The sequence below is a fragment of the Conger conger genome, chromosome 10 (genome assembly GCF_963514075.1).
Source record: "Conger conger chromosome 10, fConCon1.1, whole genome shotgun sequence".
Taxonomy (NCBI): Eukaryota; Metazoa; Chordata; class Actinopteri; order Anguilliformes; family Congridae; genus Conger; species Conger conger.
The window spans coordinates 3,262,851-3,284,890 of record NC_083769.1 but is presented as its reverse complement, the minus strand read 5'-3'; the positions used below and the strand labels follow the sequence as shown (position 1 = coordinate 3,284,890).

The window sequence follows — 22,040 nt, the reverse complement described above, 5'->3', positions numbered from 1 at the left end:
ATGAAATTTAAGTGAGTCAAGAAGCAGTTCCCAGGTCAATTTCTTTTTTTTCTTTTTTTCTTCACATATTGTTCCCAAATCTCGATTCCATTTGCATGCAATTAAACTGAATATATTCTCACCAAAAGTTGAACATGCATATGCCATTCACAGTCGAAAGTCAAGTTAATGAGGTTTGAAGCTGTCTGAAATATGTTAAAATATAAATGCATGAATATTTAGCACTATAGTTCAATTTCATGACCGTTCATCCCAGAATGAAACTGGGAAGGGTTTGCTTATCTGAGAGTTTTTGTCAGAAACCTCTTTGTATACTTTGTTGAAAATATGTAAAGGTGTTAATGGCTGAGGCTCACATATCTGGGCTATGAAATGAAGGGACAGTGGATGTTTTGGTGTTTCCATTAGTTGTATGAAAACTGCTATATGGTCTCTTTTAATCATGGGCTCTCTTTAATGTGTGTCCACTGCAGGCAGCTCCTTCCCACTGCGCTTGGTCAACGGCACTGACCGCTGCTCTGGAAGGGTGGAGGTGTACTACGCAGGACAGTGGGGGACAGTGTGTGATGACGAGTGGGGTCTGAACGATGCCCATGTGGTCTGCAGACAGCTAGACTGTGGGGTGGCAGTAGATGCTCCTGCATCTGCCCATTTTGGGGAAGGTAGCGGCCCAATCACATTGGATGACCTGGGATGTTCTGGTTCTGAAGGTTATCTGGATCATTGTAGCCACAGTGGATGGCGAAACCACAACTGTGAACACTATGAAGACGCCGGGGTCACCTGCTCTGGTAGGAATCGCTGCACACTTGTGTTACAAAGAGATCTGCAGTTTTATTGGTTGTTGATTTCCACTGATGTATTCACATTCAACTAAAAATATCACTCCATTCTCTGCATTCTGAGTTCATGAGTTTCTAATGGATATTTTAGATACAAAAGTATCTCACCACCTGCCAGGATTAACTTCAACGGTTTTGCAAGTTAATACAAGAAATTGCACCTGAAGTGACTCCAAAGCAACTTGTGCATTGAGCTCCACCCTTCTACTGCATCTTACACATCCAACAGAGAATCAATGCAGTCATTATTACAGGGATGAGAGGGGATTGTGTTCTTTTATTGTTCTTTGAACCCTCTTGGTTTGAACGTTCATAAAGGATGATGAAACTCACATTCCTGGGCTGTGGTATGAAGTGATGGCACAGTCAATGCCATCTAGTATGCCATCTGTTGGCAATACTAAAGTGCATCTCCATCCATAATATGAAGTGATGTCATCCCTCCAAAGACTACATGTGCCTATTACCCAATCATTCTTTTAGTGACATTTCATCTCTTCTTTGTTTTTAACAATTTTCAAAGTGCATGCAGCCTGAGACTGCTTTGCTCAAGGGAACTAAAATGAAAGAGTATTTTTTGGTGAAAGAAATCTGTCTCCATTATTTACGTCCAAATGACTTTTACTAGTGGGACACTAATAAGCTATATCTGCTTCCTTTACAGGCAGCCTAGCCAGCACCCAACCTACAGCATCTTCCATGTCCAACAGTGAGTCAATGCAGTCTTCATAACAGGGTGGGAGGGGATTGTGCTTTTTTATGCTCTAAATGTAACTATGAAATTTAAGTGAGTCAAGAAGCAGTTCCCAGGTCAATTTCTTTTTTTTCTTTTTTTCTTCACATGTTGTTCCCAAATCTCGATTCCATTTGCATGCAATTAAACTGAATATATTCTCACCAAAAGTTGAACATACATATGCCATTCACAGTCGAAAGTCAAGTTAATGAGTTTTGAAGCTGTCTGAGATATGTTAAAATATAAATGCATGAATATTTAGCACAATAGTTCAATTTCATGACCGTTCATCCCAGAATGAAACTGGGAAGGGTTTGCTTATCTGAGAGTTTTTGTCAGAAACCTCTTTGTATACTTTGTTGAAAATATGTAAAGGTGTTAATGGCTGAGGCTCACATATCTAGGCTATGATATGAAGGGACAGTGGATGTTTTGGTGTGTCCATTAGTTGTATGAAAACTGCTATATGGTCTCTTTTAATCATGGGCTCTCTTTAATGTGTGTCCACTGCAGGCAGCTCCTTCTCACTGCGCTTGGTCAACGGCACTGACCGCTGCTCTGGAAGGGTGGAGGTGTACTACGCAGGACAGTGGGGGACAGTGTGTGATGACGAGTGGGGTCTGAACGATGCCCATGTGGTCTGCAGACAGCTAGACTGTGGGGTGGCAGTAGATGCTCCTGCATCTGCCCATTTTGGGGAAGGTAGCGGCCCAATCACATTGGATGACCTGGGATGTTCTGGTTCTGAAGGTTATCTGGATCATTGTAGCCACAGTGGATGGCGAAACCACAACTGTGAACACTATGAAGACGCCGGGGTCACCTGCTCTGGTAGGAATCGCTGCACACTTGTGTTACAAAGAGATCTGCAGTTTTATTGGTTGTTGATTTCCACTGATGTATTGACATTCAACTAAAAATATCACTCCATTCTCTGCATTCTGAGTTCATGAGTTTCTAATGGATATTTTAGATACAAAGGTATCTCACCACCTGCCAGGATTAACTTCAACGGTTTTGCAAGTTAATACAAGAAATTGCACCTGAAGTGACTCCAAAGCAACTTGTGCATTGAGCTCCACCCTTCTACTGCATCTTACACATCCAACAGAGAATCAATGCAGTCATTATTACAGGGATGAGAGGGGATTGTGTTTTTTTGTTGTTCTTTGAACCCTGTTGGTTTGAACGTTCATAAAGGATGATGAAACTCACATTCCTGGGCTGTGGTATGAAGTGATGGCACAGTCAATGTTTTGGTGTGTGCATTCGTAGTATGCCATCTGTTGGCAATACTAAAGTGCATCTCCATCCATTATATGAAGTGATGTCATCCCTCCAAAGACTACATCTGCCTATTACCCAATCATTCTTTTAGTGACATTTCATCTCTTCTTTGTTTTTAACAATTTTCAAAGTGCATGCAGCCTGAGACTGCTTTGCTCAAGGGAACTAAAATGAAAGAATATTTTTTGGTGAAAGAAATCTGTCTCCATTATTCTCGTCCAAATGACTTTTACTAGTGGGACACTAATAAGCTATATCTGCTTCCTTTACAGGCAGCCTAGCCAGCACCCAACCTACAGCATCTTCCATGTCCAACAGTGAGTCAATGCAGTCTTCATAACAGGGTGGGAGGGGATTGTGCTTTTTTATGCTCTAAATGTAACTATGAAATTTAAGTGAGTCAAGAAGCAGTTCCCAGGTCAATTTCTTTTTTTTCTTTTTTTCTTCACATATTGTTCCCAAATCTCGATTCCATTTGCATGCAATTAAACTGAATATATTCTCACCAAAAGTTGAACATGCATATGCCATTCACAGTCGAAAGTCAAGTTAATGAGTTTTGTAGCTGTCTGAAATATGTTAAAATATAAATGCATGAATATTTAGCACTATAGTTCAATTTCATGACCGTTCATCCCAGAATGAAACTGGGAAGGGTTTGCTTATCTGAGAGTTTTTGTCAGAAACCTCTTTGTATACTTTGTTGAAAATATGTAAAGGTGTTAATGGCTGAGGCTCACATATCTGGGCTATGAAATGAAGGGACAGTGGATGTTTTGGTGTGTCCATTAGTTGTATGAAAACTGCTATATGGTCTCTTTTAATCATGGGCTCTCTTTAATGTGTGTCCACTGCAGGCAGCTCCTTCCCACTGCGCTTGGTCAACGGCACTGACCGCTGCTCTGGAAGGGTGGAGGTGTACTACGCAGGACAGTGGGGGACAGTGTGTGATGACGAGTGGGGTCTGAACGATGCCCATGTGGTCTGCAGACAGCTAGACTGTGGGGTGGCAGTAGATGCTCCTGCATCTGCCCATTTTGGGGAAGGTAGCGGCCCAATCACATTGGATGACCTGGGATGTTCTGGTTCTGAAGGTTATCTGGATCATTGTAGCCACAGTGGATGGGGAAACCACAACTGTGAACACTATGAAGATGCCGGGGTCACCTGCTCTGGTAGGAATCGCTGCACACTTGTGTTACAAAGAGATCTGCAGTTTTATTGGTTGTTGATTTCCACTGATGTATTCACATTCAACTAAAAATATCACTCCATTCTCTGCATTCTGAGTTCATGAGTTTCTAATGGATATTTTAGATACAAAAGTATCTCACCACCTGCCAGGATTAACTTCAACGGTTTTGCAAGTTAATACAAGAAATTGCACCTGAAGTGACTCCAAAGCAACTTGTGCATTGAGCTCCACCCTTCTACTGCATCTTACACATCCAACAGAGAATCAATGCAGTCATTATTACAGGGATGAGAGGGGATTGTGTTCTTTTATTGTTCTTTGAACCCTCTTGGTTTGAACGTTCATAAAGGATGATGAAACTCACATTCCTGGGCTGTGGTATGAAGTGATGGCACAGTCAATGCCATCTAGTATGCCATCTGTTGGCAATACTAAAGTGCATCTCCATCCATAATATGAAGTGATGTCATCCCTCCAAAGACTACATGTGCCTATTACCCAATCATTCTTTTAGTGACATTTCATCTCTTCTTTGTTTTTAACAATTTTCAAAGTGCATGCAGCCTGAGACTGCTTTGCTCAAGGGAACTAAAATGAAAGAATATTTTTTGGTGAAAGAAATCTGTCTCCATTATTTACGTCCAAATGACTTTTACTAGTGGGACACTAATAAGCTATATCTGCTTCCTTTACAGGCAGCCTAGCCAGCACCCAACCTACAGCATCTTCCATGTCCAACAGTGAGTCAATGCAGTCTTCATAACAGGGTGGGAGGGGATTGTGCATTTTTATGCTCTAAATGTAACTATTAAATTTAAGTGAGTCAAGAAGCAGTTCCCAGGTCAATTTCTTTTTTTTCATTTTTTCTTCACTTATTGTTCCCAAATCTCGATTCCATTTGCATGCAATTAAACTGAATATATTCTCACCAAAAGTTGAACATGCATATGCCATTCACAGTCGAAAGTCAAGTAAATGAGTTTTGAAGCTGTCTGAGATATGTTAAAATATAAATGCATGAATATTTAGCACAATAGTTCAATTTCATGACCGTTCATCCCAGAATGAAACTGGGAAGGGTTTGCTTATCTGAGAGTTTTTGTCAGAAACCTCTTTGTATACTTTGTTGAAAATATGTAAAGGTGTTAATGGCTGAGGCTCACATATCTGGGCTATGAAATGAAGGGACAGTGGATGTTTTGGTGTGTGCATTAGTTGTATGAAAACTGCTATCTGGTATCTTTTTAATCATGGGCTCTCTTTAATGTGTGTCCACTGCAGGCAGCTCCTTCTCACTGCGCTTGGTCGACGGCACTGACCGCTGCTCTGGAAGGGTGGAGGTGTACTACGCAGGACAGTGGGGGACAGTGTGTGATGACGAGTGGGGTCTGAACGATGCCCATGTGGTCTGCAGACAGCTAGACTGTGGGGTGGCAGTAGATGCTCCTGCATCTGCCCATTTTGGGGAAGGTAGCGGCCCAATCACACTGGATGACCTGGGATGTTCTGGTTCTGAAGGTTATCTGGATCATTGTAGCCACAGTGGATGGGGAAACCACAACTGTGAACACTATGAAGACGCCGGGGTCACCTGCTCTGGTAGGAATCGCTGCACACTTGTGTTACAAAGAGATCTGCAGTTTTATTGGTTGTTGATTTCCACTGATGTATTCACACTCAACTAAAAATATCACTCCATTCTCTGCATTCTGAGTTCATGAGTTTCTAATGGATACTTTAGATACAAAAGTATCTCACCACCTGCCAGGATTAACTTCAACGGTTTTGCAAGTTAATACAAGAAATTGCACCTGAAGTGACTCCAAAGCAACTTGTGCATTGAGCTCCACCCTTCTACAGCATCTTACACATCCAACAGAGAATCAATGCAGTCATTATTACAGGGATGAGTGGGGATTGTGTTTTTTGTTTTTTTTTTACTCTAAATTTACCCCTAAAGTTGAACGGGCTTGTTTACATTAATCCAGGGACAAGTGAAGTGAATCAGTTCTGAAGTTGTCTGACAATGCATGAATATTCAAATCAAGCATTAAATTCTGGGAAAATGTATCCTCGAATTAAACTGGGAAGTTTGCATTTCTGAGAGTTTGTTGTTCTTTGAACCCTCTTGGTTTGAACGTTCATATAGGATGATGAAACTCACATTCCTGGGCTGTGGTATGAAGTGATGGCACAGTCAATGTTTTGGTGTGTGCATTCGTAGTATGCCATCTGTTGGCAATGCTAAAGTAAATCTCCATCCATAATATGCAGTGATGTCATCCCTCCAAAGACTACATGTGCCTATTACCCAATCATTCTTTTAGTGACATTTCATCTCTTCTTTGTTTTTAACAATTTTCAAAGTGCATGCAGCCTGAAACTGCTATGCTCAAGGGAACTAAAATGAATCTGTCGTTCCATTATTTATGTCCAAATGACTTGTACTAGTGGGACACTAATAAGATATATCTGCTTCCTTTACAGACAGCGCAGCCATCACCCAAGCCAGAGCATCTTCCAACAGTGAGTCAATGCAGTCTTCATAACAGGGTGGGAGGGGATTGTGCATTTTTATGCTCTAAATGTAACTATGAAATTTAAGTGAGTCAAGAAGCAGTTCCCAGGTCAAATTGATACTTTAACAACTTGTTCCTGAATCCCGATTCCATTCACATGCTTACAAATATTCTCACCACCAACATGCATATTCCATTCACAGTAGAAAGTCAAGTTAATCAATTCTGAAGTTGTCTGAGACATGTTAAAATATAAATGCATGAATATTTTACACAAAAGTTCAATTTCATGACCATTCATCCCAGAATGAAACTGGGAAGGGTTTGCTTATCTGAGAGTTATCATCAAAATAATCAATTGACACACAGCTTCTTTCTTCAAGCCATATTTAAGAGATTAATCGATTCAATTTCAGACACTTTGTGTTGCAGTAAAGGTTATCTAACCTGAGCTCCGTTGTTTAATTAATGACTAAATTTGCATATTGATAGATAAGTCTTTTCCGTTAATATTCTCGCAGTATGAGTCCGGAAAACAAAAGAGTAGCTACACATCATCAATTTTGAATAATGTTGATTGAAATGTGTGCAAATAAAGAGTTTATGTTTTACATAATTGAGTAAAGTGGCTCCACCTGATAGTACCAACACTTTGTGACTTAATCACATTGTTAATCAAGGAAAATGATTGAAAACAGGTCTTTCTGCTGTCATTATGCAAAGTTAGCTGAGGCTCTTGCAAATTTTGTATTACCAGCACTGGCTATTCCACACTAAGCACAATACACACAGTAGGCTCCCTACATTTCGTTACGTTCTTGTTTCAGCCACACTCGTCTCCTCTTGTCTGTGATGTAATGCTGCATTCGGTGCTGTATCTGAAGCAATATTTAAGCTGGGTACTACATTTTGGTTTGCATTTTGCCAAAAATATGAATGAATTGTGCCTTCAACCAAAGGACTCCCAACGTAGCCTAAACTTTGCCAAAGCATTGTGCATTGGTAGGGGGAAGGAGTCGCCATATGTTGCCAGACGTATAGTTTCTAGAGTAATTACATTGCACTATAATACTTACAGATTATATAGTTTTACCTCAGGCAAATTAGAACAGCTTGAAGTGGCCAACGAAAGTGAAAATTGTTCACAAAATGCGTCGCAGCCTGGAGCCCTGCGAGATGCTCATGAGGGAATTCAGCCAGATTTACCCTGACTGGGCGAAACTGCCGAAGATGACATCCAGTGTACCGGCAGAAAGAGTAGATTAAACATGGCAATAAGAAGCCACCTCGAGAAAAAAGGTGATTTTTGCTTGCAGCACCAATGACTTGCAAATGGTCAACTTCGCAAAGGCAGCGGTGCAAAGTCATAACATGAATCCATAAGAATAGCGGTGACAACCTTCGCTTTGAAAAGTTTTCAAAACAGAAAGCATCATAGCATCATAAACTAGGTAAATGGTCTCCTCAATGCTGAGAAGTATAGGCAGATACATCTGATTGGCCCCAAATGTATTCTTCAGCAGGACAACGACCCCAAACATACAGCCAATGTCATTAAGAACTATCTTCAGCGTAAAGAAGAACAAGGAGTCCTGGAAGTGGTATAGGCCCCACAGAGCCACATCTCAACATCATTGAGTCTGTCTGGGATTACATGAAGAGACAGAAGCATTTGAGGCTGCCTAAATCCACAGAAGAACTGTGGCTAGTTGTCCAAGATGTTTGGAACAACCTACCTGCTGAGTTCCTTCAAAAACTGTGTGCAAGTATACCTAGAAGAATTGATGCAGTTTTGAACGCAAGGGGTGGTCACCCCAAATATTGATTTGATTTAGATTTTTCTTCTGTTCATTCACTTCTTCTGTTCATGCATTTTGTTATTTGATCATGGTGGTGAGGTAGGGAGGGAAAGGTGCAGCCTGAACAGATGAGTCTTCAGTCTGTGCTTGAAAGTGGTCAGAGACTCTGCTGTTCTGACATCCACAGGAAGGTAATTCCACCAGAACAGACAGCAGTTGTGACCGAGAAGTACAGGTGCAGTGAGGGGGAAGTGCCAGGCGTCCCAAAGTACTGGAACGGAGGGGTCTGGCTGGTGTGTAGGTTCTGATAAGTGATTGAATGTATGCAGGTGCAGATCCCTTAACTGCTTGGTATGCAAAGTTTAAAATTTGATGCCATAACATGCAGCCGGTGGAGGACGCTGAGCAGGGGGGGTGACATGGGAATGTCTGGGGACATTGAACACCAGATGAGCTGTGGCGTTCTGGATCAATTGTAGGGGTCCAGGAGGGACAGGACCATTGCCTGAACGAGAAACTGAGTGGAGTAGGTGGTGAGAAAGGGACGGATTCTCCAGTTGTTGTACAGGAAGGATGGATGCACTGGGGGATGAGGTCACTGTGGTATCCCCTTGTGAAATGGAGAAGGGTGAGATTAGAACAGGGATGAAGATTAACTCCGTCTTACCTGGGTTGAGCTTGAGGACCACCAGTAGAGACATCAGCAGTGCTCCATTCTTGTTGTGGCCTGTGCTTCACCTAATGTAGATAAGCAGGAAATACTGAATGGAATATGTAAGTAGATATGCAGTAAATACTGATCCTGAATATTTTTTCCATTGAGCCCAACAGGAGAATCAACCCTTATAGTATCTACTGCATATCTGGCATCAGCAGGATGGTTTGAGGCTGATTTTATACCTTGGACCCTTGATGACTTCAAGCCATTTAGCCGACAAATGTGCCCCATACTGTATCAGCTTATTTACAACTGAATTTGTTCCCAGCCCCCAATTCCCATAGAGATCCATTCAAATGCAAAGAGGCATTATGTCGCCTGTAAGACGACCTGAAATTAAAATATCCACACTCTGGTGATGTTGATAGGTCACAGACTTAAGGAAGTCATGGTATGCAAAGGATATGCAGCCAAATGCAAAACATGACTATTTTATTTGACATCATGTCTCAAACATTGAAATGGGGGGCTACATATGAGAGCTATAATTTCCATGGTGGAACCAAAATGTATTAAAAAATGCCCTTTAATAAAAGCAGAGAATCTGCACTTTGTCCACTGAATTTGAATTGTTTGATGATGGAGGAAAACATAGTCAGAAAAGGATGAGTTGCACATTTGTGGTACTGTATATAGTGGCACCTCTGACTGGCAATGCTTTGTGCTTATGAACTTCAGTTCAACCCAAAGGTCATTGGCAAGGCCATTGCAGCACATTTATGTGTGGATTTTGAGGTATGCATGAGGTAATTGTCTTACTGGAAAGTCCACCTACAACAAGTGTTGGCCTTGGTGTAGGTGGCAAGTCATTCTTTTAATGTCCCAATTGGCCTCCACAAAAAGGGACTCTAATCAACTTTATCTCTTTCCTTTACAGACAGCCCAGCTATTCTTAAACTCTGAAGTTAACTATACAATTTAAATATGAAGCTCTTCTCATGTCCAATCCATAATTCAGTGTATTGTTTCCAATTCCAACCATCATCATCGCAACAAATGAAGTGATGGTTTTGATGCGTTCACTAGCTAGTCTGAAGTTGGCTATCTACCTGATTGTTTGCAGAAGTTAATTTAAAAAAAAATATTTTCTATACTTGGAAATTGTTGGTCAGGCCTACTCTCTATCACAGACTAACAGTTACCTGAAATGTCTAGCACCAATCTGGTACTCTGCTGGACATTTTACAAACGGACCTGTCTGGCTATATAAAACTAGTGCATTGGGCTTCTCTGCCATGATCAAAATGTTTCTTTTCTTGAAAGAAAGTTTAGGCCTGTGTTTAAATGTTTCTAGCAGTGGGCTGTAATTGTGCAAATTTGATGTTCCTTCATATAAAAAAAGTGGCTATTGAATGTCACATTTTGACTTGGAAAGAATGCATTCCATGCAACTGATAAACATTGATAAGCTGTTCAAAATGAACTCAGTTCTTCCCACGTAGCCAATGTCTGCATTTGTAATGAGAGAGGGATGAGGGGCTCGAGGTTTGGCCACCAAGTCATTTGAATCAGAGAAAGTGGACAATGTAAAAATTTATTCTCAACCCCAGGTCTATGTTCTGTGGTTCCCACTCAGAAGGGACCATGATGATCTCAAATGGAATTATCTGTGCATGAAAACCCCTCTGTTTGTGTAGTTCTTTAGTGGTGGAGTTTACCGACATACTCTCCAGGGTTTATTTCTGATTGATTTTTGTTACGAGCCATTTTGTCTTAGACTTGCACCTCTTGCTCTATCCTTCTGTTTTCTTTTGACCCGTAGTTTACTGACCCATTTTGGCTTGTCGACTTTTGTTTCTGGATTCTGCTTTTGTTTGGCTTACCCGTTTGTTATCGACCCTTTGCCCGTGACTTTGACATCATTTTGGATTATCCCTGTTATCTCTGTTTGCTGGTATACCAAACTCCTGTCTGGACACTTGTTAACGAACTGCCTATTCCCTGCTGATTCGGTGTGCTGGCTATCGACCCTCGCCTGTATACTCTGCCACCAAGTTAATAAAGACTCTGAACTCACTTCTGCTGTCTCGCTACTGGGTCCTATTGTTGTTAAGCCTGACAAGTTTAGATACAAGTTTCTCACAACCGACCAGCATCAAATATCTGGTAAATTAGTTTCAAGTGTTATGCAGTTTCATACAAAAAAATACACTAACTAACTCTAGCTTGTGTAAATGTAGCTTGTGCAGTGACATCATCTCTCCAGAGACTGTACATATGTGTAATATATTACCGAATTTTTTTTAAACGTTACATTTAATCTCACCTTTATTTGGAACAATGACAAATGAGCATGCAGCCTGAAACTACAATGCTCAAGAGAAGAAATAAAAATTTAATAAAGTTTATTTAAGTCTATTTTACATCCAGAAAGTCAGTCATTCTTTAACCACTTATGGAAGTATGCAACCTGTGTGTTACATCTCCCTTTACAGATGGATGGCACACCAGCATTATTTGATCATATGGCCGCTTTTCCAGAGGCATGCCCATTGAAATGCATTGTGATTCCTCAGCAATTCTAAGGGTTTTCTATAGGGCACCTGAGTCCATAATGAGTTAAAGTCCCAACTGGCTTCCACCAGGGGGCCTTCTTAATAGCTCAATCTGCTTCCTTTACAGACAATCCTGCCATTATCCAACCAACAGCATCTTCCACTACCAACAGTAAGTCAATACAATCTTCATTACAGGGATGAGAGGGGACAGTGTATTCTTAAACTCTGAAGTTAACTATACAATTTAAATATGAAACTCTTCTCATGTTCAATCCATAATTCAGTGTAATGTTCCCAATTCCATCCGTAATCATTGAGTTTCGCAACAAATGAAGTGATGGTTTTGATGCGTTCACTAGCTAGTCTGAAGTTGGTTACCTGATTGTTTGCAAAAGGTAATCTTTGAAAAATATTTTCTATACTTGGAAATTGTTGGTCAGGGCTACTCTCTATCACAGACTAACAGTTACCTGAAATGTCTAGCACCAATCTGGTACTCTGCTGGACATTTTACAAACGGACCTGTCTGGCTATATAAAACAACTGTATTGGGCTTCTCTGCCATGATCAAATTGTTTCTTTTCTTGAAAGAAAGTTTAGGCCTGTGTTTGAACGTTTCTAGCAGTAGGCTGTAATTGTCTAAATTTGATGTTCCTTCCTATAAAAAATTAAGTGGCTGTTGAATGTCACATTTTGACTTGGAAAGAATGCATTCCATGCAACTGATAAACATTGATAAGCTGTTCAAAATAAACTCAGTTCTTCCCACGTAGCCAATGTATGCATTTGTAATGAGAGAGGGATGAGGGGCTCGAGGTTTGGCCACCAAGTCATTTGAATCAGAGAAAGTGGACAATGTAAAAATTTATTCTCAACCCCAGGTCTATGTTCTGTGGTTCCCACTCAGAAGGGACCATGATGATCTCAAATGGAATTATCTGTGCATGAAAACCCCTCTGTTTGTGTAGTTCTTGGCCAGATTGTTATGTATCCCGACATACTCTCCAGGGTTTATTTCTGATTGATTTTTGTTACGAGCCGTTTTGTCTTAGACTTGCACCTCTTGCTCTATCCTTCTGTTTTGTTTTGACCCATAGTTTACTGACCCATTTTGGCTTGTTGACTTTTGTTTCTGGATTCTGCTTTTGTTTGGCTTACCCGTTTGTTATCGACCCTTTGCCCGTGACTTTGACATCATTTTGGATTATCCCTGTTATCTCTGTTTGCTGGTATACCAAACTCCTGTCTGGCCACTTGTTAACGAACTGCCTATTCCCTGCTGATTCGGTTTGCTGGCTGTCGACCCTCGCCTGTATACTCTGCCACCAAGTTAATAAAGACTCTGAACTCACTTCTGCGGTCTCGCTACTAGGTCCTATTGTTGTTAAGCCTGACAAGTTGAGATACAAGTTTCTCACAACCCACCAGCATCAAATATCTGGTAAATTAGTTTCAAGTGTTCTGCAGTTTCATACAAAAAAATACACTAACTAACTCTAGCTTGTGTAAATGTAGCTTGTGCAGTGACATCATCTCTCCAGAGACTGTACATATGTGTAATATATTACCCAATATTTTTTTAACCGTTACCTTTAATCTCATCTTCATTTGGAACAATGACAAATGAGCATGCAGCCTGAAACTACTATGCTCAAGAGAAGCAGTTAAAATTTAACAAAGTTTATTTAAGTCTATTTTACATCCAGAAAGTCAGTCATTCTTTAACCCCTTATGGAAGGATGCGACCTGTGTGTTACATCTCCCTTCACAGATGGATGCGACACCAGCATTATTTGATCATATGGCCGCTTTTCCAGAGGCATGCCTGTTGAAATGCATTGTGATTCCTCAGCAATTCTAAGGGTTTTCTATAGGGCACCTTAGACCATAAGGGGTTAAAGTCCCAACTGGCTTCCACCAGGGGGCCTTCTTAATAGCTCAATCTGCTTCCTTTACAGACAATCCTGCCATTACCCAACCAACAGCATCTTCCACTACCAACAGTAAGTCAATACAATCTTCATTACAGGGATGAGAGGGGACAGTGTATTCTTAAACTCTGAAGTTAACTATACAATTTAAATATGAAGCTCTTCTCATGTCCAATCCATAATTCAGTGTATTGTTAACAATTCCATCCATAATCATTGAGTTTCTCAACAAATGAAGTGATGGTTTTGATGCGTTCACTAGCTAGTCTGAAGTTGGCTATCTACCTGATTGTTTGCAGAAGTTAATCTTTGAAAAATATTTTCTATACTTGGAAATTGTTGTTCAGGGCTACTCTCTATCACAGACTAACAGTTACCTGAAATGTCTAGCACCAATCTGGTACTCTGCTGGACATTTTACAAACGGACCTGTCTGGCTATATAAAACTACTGTATTGGGCTTCTCTGCCATGATCAAAATGTTTCTTTTCTTGAAAGAAAGTTTAGGCCTGTGTTTGAACGTTTCTAGCAGTAGGCTGTAATTGTCTAAATTTGATGTTCCTTCATACAAAAAATTAAGTGGCTGTTGAATGTCACATTTTGACTTGGAAAGAATGCATTCCATGCAACTGATAAACATTGATAAGATGTTCAAAATAAACTCAGTTCTTCCCATGTAGCCAATGTATGCATTTGTAATGAGAGAGGGATGAGGGGCTCGAGGTTTGGCCACCAAGTCATTTGAATCAGAGAAAGTGGACAATGTAAAAATTAATTTTCAACCCCAGGTCTATGTTCTGTGGTTCCCACTCAGAAGGTACCAAGATGATCTCATATGGAATTAATTACCTGTGCATGAAAACCCCTCTGTTTGTGTAGTTCTTTGCCAGATTGGTATGTATACCAACCTACTTTCCAGGGTTTATTTCTGATTGATTTTTGTTACGAGCCGTTTTGTCTTAGACTTGCACCTCTTGCTCTATCCTTCTGTTTTGTTTTGACCAATAGTTTACTGACCCATTTTGGTTTGTTGACTTTTGTTTCTGGATTCTGCTTTTGTTTGGCTTACCTGTTTGTTATCGACCCTTTGCCCGTGACTTTGACATCATTTTGTATTATCCCTGTTATCTCTGTTTGCTGGTATACCAAACTGCTGTCTGGCCACTTGTTAACGAACTGCCTATTCCCTGCTGATTCGGTTTGCTGGCTGTCGACCCTCGCCTGTATTCTCTGCCACCAAGTTAATAAAGACCCTGAACTCACTTCTGCAGTCTCGCTCCTGGGTCCTATTGTTGTTAAGCCTGACAAGTTGAGATACAAGTTTCTCACAACCCACCAGCATCAAATATCTGGTAAATTAGTTTCAAGTGTTATGCAGTTTCATACAAAAAAATACACTAACTAACTCTAGCTTGTGTAAATGTAGCTTGTGCAGTGACATCATCTCTCCAGAGACTGTACTTATGTGTAATATATTACCCAATATTTTTTTAACCGTTACATTTAATCTCATCTTTATTTGGAACAATGAGAAATGAGCATGCAGCCAGAAACTACTATGCTCAAGAGAAGCAGTTGAAATTTAACAAAGTTTATTTAAGTCTATTTTACATCCAGAAAGTCAGTCATTCTTTAACCCCTTATGGAAGGATGCGACCTGTGTGTTACATCTCCCTTTACAGATGGATGCGACACCAGCATTATTTGATCATATGGCCGCTTTTCCAGAGGCATGCCTGTTGAAATGCATTGTGATTCCTCAGCAATTCTAAGGGTTTTCTATAGGGCACCTGAGTCCATAATGGGTTAAAGTCCCAACTGGCTTCCACCAGGGGGCCATCTTAATAGCTCCATCTGCTTCCTTTACAGACAATCCTGCCATTACCCAACCAACAGCATCTTCCACTACCAACAGTAAGTCAATACAATCTTCAATACAGGGATGAGAGGGGACAGTGTATTCTTAATCTCTGAAGTTAACTGTACAATTTAAATATGAAGCTCTTTTTATGTCCAATCCATAATTCAGTGTATTGTTCCCAATTCCATCCATAATCATTGAGTTTCGCAAAACAAATGAAGTGATGGTTTTGATGCGTTCACTAGCTAGTCTGAAGTTGGCTATCTACCTGATTGTTTGCAAAAGGTAATCTTTGAAAAATATTTTCTATACTTGGAAATTGTTGGTCAGGACTACTCTCTATCACAGACTAACAGTTACCTGAAATGTCTAGCACCAATCTGGTACTCTGCTGGACATTTTACAAACAGACCTGTCTGGCTATGTAAAACTACTGTATTGGGCTTCTCTGCCATGATCAAAATGTTTCTTTTCTTGAAAGAAAGTTTAGGCCTGTGTTTGAACGTTTCTAGCAGTAGGCTGTAATTGTCTAAATTTGATGTTCCTTCCTATAAAAAATTAAGTGGCTGTTGAATGTCACATTTTGACTTGGAAAGAATGCATTCCATGCAACTGATAAACATTGATAAGCTGTTCAAAATAAACTCAGTTCTTCCCACGTAGCCAATGTATGCATTTGTAATGAGAGAGGGATGAGGGGCTCGAGGTTTGGCCACTAAGTCATTTGAATCAGAGAAAGTGGACAATGTAAAAATTAATTTTCAACCGCAGGTCTATGTTCGGTGGTTGCCACTCAGAAGGTACTATAATGACCTCATATGGAATTACCTGTGCATGAAAACCACACTGTTGTGTAGTTCTTGGCCAGATTGTTATGTATCCCGACATACTCTCCAGGGTTTATTTCTGATTGATTTTTGTTCCGAGCCGTTTTGTCTTAGACTTGCATCTCTTGCTCTATCCTTCTGTTTTGTTTTTACCCATAGTTTACTGACCCATTTTGGCTTGGTGACTTTTGTTTCTGGATTCTGCTTTTGTTTGGCTTACCCGTTTGTTATCGACCCTTTGCCCGTGACTTTGACATCATTTTGGATTATCCCTGTTATCTCTGTTTGCTGGTATACCAAACTCCTGTCTGTACACTTGTTAACGAACTGCCTATTCCCTGCTGATTCGGTTTGCTGGCTGTCGACCCTCGCCTGTATACTCTGCCACCAAGTTAATAAAGACTCTGAACTCACTTCTGCAGTCTCGCTACTGGGTCCTATTGTTGTTAAGCCTGACAAGTTGAGATACAAGTTTCTCACAACCCACCAGCATCAAATATCTGGTAAATTAGTTTCAAGTGTTATGCAGTTTCATACAAAACAATACACTAACTAAATCTAGCTTGTGTAAATGTAGCTTGTGCAGTGACATCATCTCTCCAGAGACTGTACATATGTGTAATATATTACCCAATATTTTTTTAACCGTTACCTTTAATCTCATCTTTATTTGGAACAATGACAAATGAGCATGCAGCCTGAAACTACTATGCTCAAGAGAAGAAGTAAAAATTTAACAAAGTTTATTTAAGTCTATTTTACATCCAGAAAGTCAGTCATTCTTTAACCCCTTATGGAAGGATGCGACCTGTGTGTTACATCTCCCTTTACAGATGGATGCGACACCAGCATTATTTGATCATATGGCTGCTTTTCCAGAGGCATGCCTGTTGAATTGCATTGTTATTCCTCAGCAATTCTAAGGGTTTTCTATAGGGCACCTTAGTCCATAAAGGGTTAAAGTCCCAACTGGCTTCCACCAGGGGGCCATCTTAATAGCTCCATCTGCTTCCTTTACAGACAATCCTGCCATTACCCAACCTACAGCATCTTCCACTACCAACAGTAAGTCAATACAATCTTCATTACAGGGATGAGAGGGGACAGTGTATTCTTAAACTCTGAAGTTAACTATACAATTTAAATATGAAGCTCTTCTCATGTCCAATCCATAATTCAGTGTATTGTTCCCAATTCCATCCGTAATCATTGAGTTTCTCAACAAATGAAGTGATGGTTTTGATGCGTTCACTAGCTAGTCTGAAGTTGGTTACCTGATTGTTTGCAAAAGGTAATCTTTGAAAAATATTTTCTATACTTGGAAATTGTTGGTCAGGACTACTCTCTATCACAGACTAACAGTTACCTGAAATGTCTAGCACCAATCTGGTACTCTGCTGGACATTTTACAAACAGACCTGTCTGGCTATATAAAACTACTGTATTGGGCTTCTCTGCCATGATCAAAATGTTTCTTTTCTTGAAAGAAAGTTTAGGCCTGTGTTTGAACGTTTCTAGCAGTAGGCTGTAATTGTCTAAATTTGATGTTCCTTCCTACAAAAAATTAAGTGGCTGTTGAATGTCACATTTTGACTTGGAAAGAATGCATTCCATGCAACTGATAAACATTGATAAGCTGTTCAAAATAAACTCAGTTCTTCCCACGTAGCCAATGTATGCATTTGTATTGAGAGAGGGATGAAGGGCTCGAGGTTTGGCCACCAAGTCATTTGAATCAGAGAAAGTGGACAATGTAAAAATTAATTTTCAACCCCAGGTCTATGTTCTGTGGTTGCCACTCAGAATGAACTATGATGACCTCATATGGAATTACCTGTGCATGAAAACCCCACTGTTGTGTAGTTCATGGCCAGATTGTTATGTATCCCGACATACTCTCCAGGGTTTATTTCTGATTGATTTTTGTTACGAGCCGTTTTGTCTTAGACTTGCACCTCTTGCTCTATCCTTCTGTTTTGTTTTGACCCATAGTTTACTGACCCATTTTGGCTTGTTGACTTTTGTTTCTGGATTCTGCTTTTGTTTGGCTTACCCGTTTGTTATCGACCCTTTGCCCGTGACTTTGACATCATTTTGGATTATCCCTTTTATCTCTGTTTGCTGGTATACCAAACTCCTGTCTGTACACTTGTTAACGAACTGCCTATTCCCTGCTGATTCGGTTTGCTGGCTGTCGACCCTCGCCTGTATACTCTGCCACCAAGTTAATAAAGACTCTGAACTCACTTCTGCAGTCTCGCTACTGGGTCCTATTGTTGTTAAGCCTGACAAGTTGAGATACAAGTTTCTCACAACCCACCAGCATCAAATATCTGGTAAATTAGTTTCAAGTGTTATGCAGTTTCATACAAAACAATACACTAACTAAATCTAGCTTGTGTAAATGTAGCTTGTGCAGTGACATCATCTCTCCAGAGACTGTACATATGTATAATATATTACCCAATATTTTTTTAACCGTTACCTTTAATCTCATCTTTATTTGGAACAATGACAAATGAGCATGCAGCCTGAAACTATTATGCTCAAGAGAAGCAGTTAAAATTTAACAAAGTTTATTTAAGTCTATTTTACATCCAGAAAGTCAGTCATTCTTTAACCCCTTATGGAAGGATGCGACCTGTGTGTTACATCTCCCTTTACAGATGGATGCGACACCAGCATTATTTGATCATATGGCCGCTTTTCCAGAGGCATGCCTGTTGAAATGCATTGTGATTCCTCAGCAATTCTAAGGGTTTTCTATAGGGCACCTTAGTCCATAATGGGTTAAAGTCCCAACTGGCTTCCACCAGGGGGCCTTCTTTATAGCTCAATCTGCTTCCTTTACAGACAATCCTGCCATTACCCAACCAACAGCATCTTCCACTACCAACAGTAAGTCAATACAATCTTCATTACAGCGATGAGAGGGGACAGTGTATTCTTAAACTCTGAAGTTAACTATACAATTTAAATATGAAGCTCTTCTCATGTCCAATCCATAATTCAGTGTATTGTTCCCAATTCCATCCGTAATCATTGAGTTTCGCAACAAATGAAGTGATGGTTTTGATGCGTTCACTAGCTAGTCTGAAGTTGGTTACCTGATTGTTTGCAAAAGGTAATCTTTGAAAAATATTTTCTATACTTGGAAATTGTTGGTCAGGGCTACTCTCTATCACAGACTAACAGTTACCTGAAATGTCTAGCACCAATCTGGTACTCTGCTGGACATTTTACAAACAGACCTGTCTGGCTATATAAAACTAGTGTATTGGGCTTCTCTGCCATGATCAAAATGTTTCTTTTCTTGAAAGAAAGTTTAGGCCTGTGTTTAAACGTTTCTAGCAGTGGGCTGTAATTGTCTAAATTTGATGTTCCTTCATATAAAAAATTAAGTGGCTGTTGAATGTCACATTTTGACTTGGAAAGAATGCGTTCCATGCAACTGATAAACATTGATAAGCTGTTCAAAATAAACTCAGTTCTTCCCACGTAGCCAATGTATGCATTTGTAATGAGAGAGGGATGAGGGGCTCGAGGTTTTGCCACTAAGTCATTTGAATCAGAGAAAGTGGACAATGTAAAAATTAATTTTCAACCGCAGGTCTATGTTCGGTGGTTGCCACTCAGAAGGTACTATAATGACCTCATATGGAATTACCTGTGCATGAAAACCCCACTGTTGTGTAGTTCTTGGCCAGATTGTTATGTATCCCGACATACTCTCCAGGGTTTATTTCTGATTGATTTTTGTTCCGAGCCGTTTTGTCTTAGACTTGCATTTCTTGCTCTATCCTTCTGTTTTGTTTTGACCCATAGTTTACTGACCCATTTTGGCTTGGTGACTTTTGTTTCTGGATTCTGCTTTTGTTTGGCTTACCCGTTTGTTATCGACCCTTTGCCCGTGACTTTGACATCATTTTGGATTATCCCTGTTATCTCTGTTTGCTGGTATACCAAACTCCTGTCTGGACACTTGTTAACGAACTGCCTATTCCCTGCTGATTCGGTTTGCTGGCTGTCGACCCTCGCCTGTATACTCTGCCACCAAGTTAATAAAGACTCTGAACTCACTTCTGCAGCCTCGCTACTGGGTCCTATTGTTGTTAAGCCTGACAAGTTGAGATACAAGTTTCTCACAACCCACCAGCATCAAATATCTGGTAAATTAGTTTCAAGTGTTATGCAGTTTCATACAAAAAAATACACTCACTAAATCTAGCTTGTGTAAATGTAGCTTGTGCAGTGACATCATCTCTCCAGAGACTGTACATATGTGTAATATATTACCCAATATTTTTTTAACCGTTACCTTTAATCTCATCTTTATTTGGAACAATGACAAATGAGCATGCAGCCTGAAACTACTATGCTCAAGAGAAGAAGTTAAAATTTAACAAAGTTTATTTAAGTCTATTTTACATCCAGAAAGTCAGTCATTCTTTAACCCCTTATGGAAGGATGCAACCTGTGTGTTACATCTCCCTTTACAGATGGATGCGACACCAGCATTATTTGATCATATGGCCGCTTTTCCAGAGGCATGCCTGTTGAAATGCATTGTGATTCCTCAGCAATTCTAAGGGTTTTCTATAGGGCACCTTAGTCCATAATGGGTTAAAGTCCCAACTGGCTTCCACCAGGGGGCCATCTTAATAGCTCCATCTGCTTCCTTTACAGACAATCCTGCCATTACCCAACCAACAGCATCTTCCACTACCAACAGTAAGTCAATACAATCTTCATTACAGCGATGAGAGGGGACAGTGTATTCTTAAACTCTGAAGTTAACTATACAATTTAAATATGAAGCTCTTCTCATGTCCAATCCATAATTCAGTGTATTGTTCCCAATTCCATCCTTAATCATTGAGTTTCGCAACAAATGAAGTGATGGTTTTGATGCGTTCACTAGCTAGTCTGAAGTTGGTTACCTGATTGTTTGCAAAAGGTAATCTTTGAAAAATATTTTCTATACTTGGAAATTGTTGGTCAGGACTACTCTCTATCACAGACTAACAGTTACCTGAAATGTCTAGCACCAATCTGGTACTCTGCTGGACATTTTACAAACGGACCTGTCTGGCTATGTAAAACTACTGTATTGGGCTTCTCTGCGATCATCAAAATGTTTCTTTTCTTGAAAGAAAGTTTAGGCCTGTGTTTGAACGTTTCTAGCAGTAGGCTGTAATTGTGCAAATTTGATGTTCCTTCATATAAAAAATTAAGTGGCTGTTGAATGTCACATTTTGACTTGGAAAGAATGCATTCCATGCAACTGATAAACATTGATAAGCTGTTCAAAATAAACTCGGTTCTTCCCACGTAGCCAATGTATGCATTTGTAATGAGAGAGGGATGAAGGGCTCGAGGTTTGGCCACCTAGTCATTTGAATCAGAGAAAGCGGACAATGTAAAAATAAATTTTCAACCCCAGATCTATGTTCTGTGGTTGCCACTCAGAATGAACTATGATGACCTCATATGGAATTACCTGTGCATGAAAACCCCACTGTTGTGTAGTTCTTGGCCAGATTGTTATGTATCCCGACATACTCTCCAGGGTTTATTTCTGATTGATTTTTGTTACGAGCCGTTTTGTCTTAGACTTGCACCTCTTGCTCTATCCTTCTGTTTTGTTTTGACCCATAGTTTACTGACCCATTTTGGCTTGTTGACTTTTGTTTCTGGATTCTGCTTTTGTTTGGCTTACCCGTTTGTTATCGACCCTTTGCCCGTGACTTTGACATCATTTTGGATTATCCCTGTTATCTCTGTTTGCTAGCATACCAAACTACTGTCTGGACACTTGTTAACGAAC

General features: G+C 40.1%; 1 protein-coding gene across 1 annotated transcript in view; it reads left to right on the top strand.

The window, feature by feature from the left end:
- LOC133138578 (deleted in malignant brain tumors 1 protein-like) overlaps positions 1-22,040 on the top strand; it is a gene marked incomplete at its 5' end in the record, with an annotated part of 212,986 nt that overhangs the window by 148,539 nt on the left and 42,407 nt on the right. The window contains 5 exons of the mRNA XM_061257458.1: positions 474-791; positions 2,092-2,409; positions 3,723-4,040; positions 5,342-5,659; positions 6,675-6,692. Of these exons, the coding sequence (XP_061113442.1) occupies positions 474-791; positions 2,092-2,409; positions 3,723-4,040; positions 5,342-5,659; positions 6,675-6,692 (1,290 nt within the window). The remainder of the gene's footprint in view (positions 1-473; positions 792-2,091; positions 2,410-3,722; positions 4,041-5,341; positions 5,660-6,674; positions 6,693-22,040) is intronic.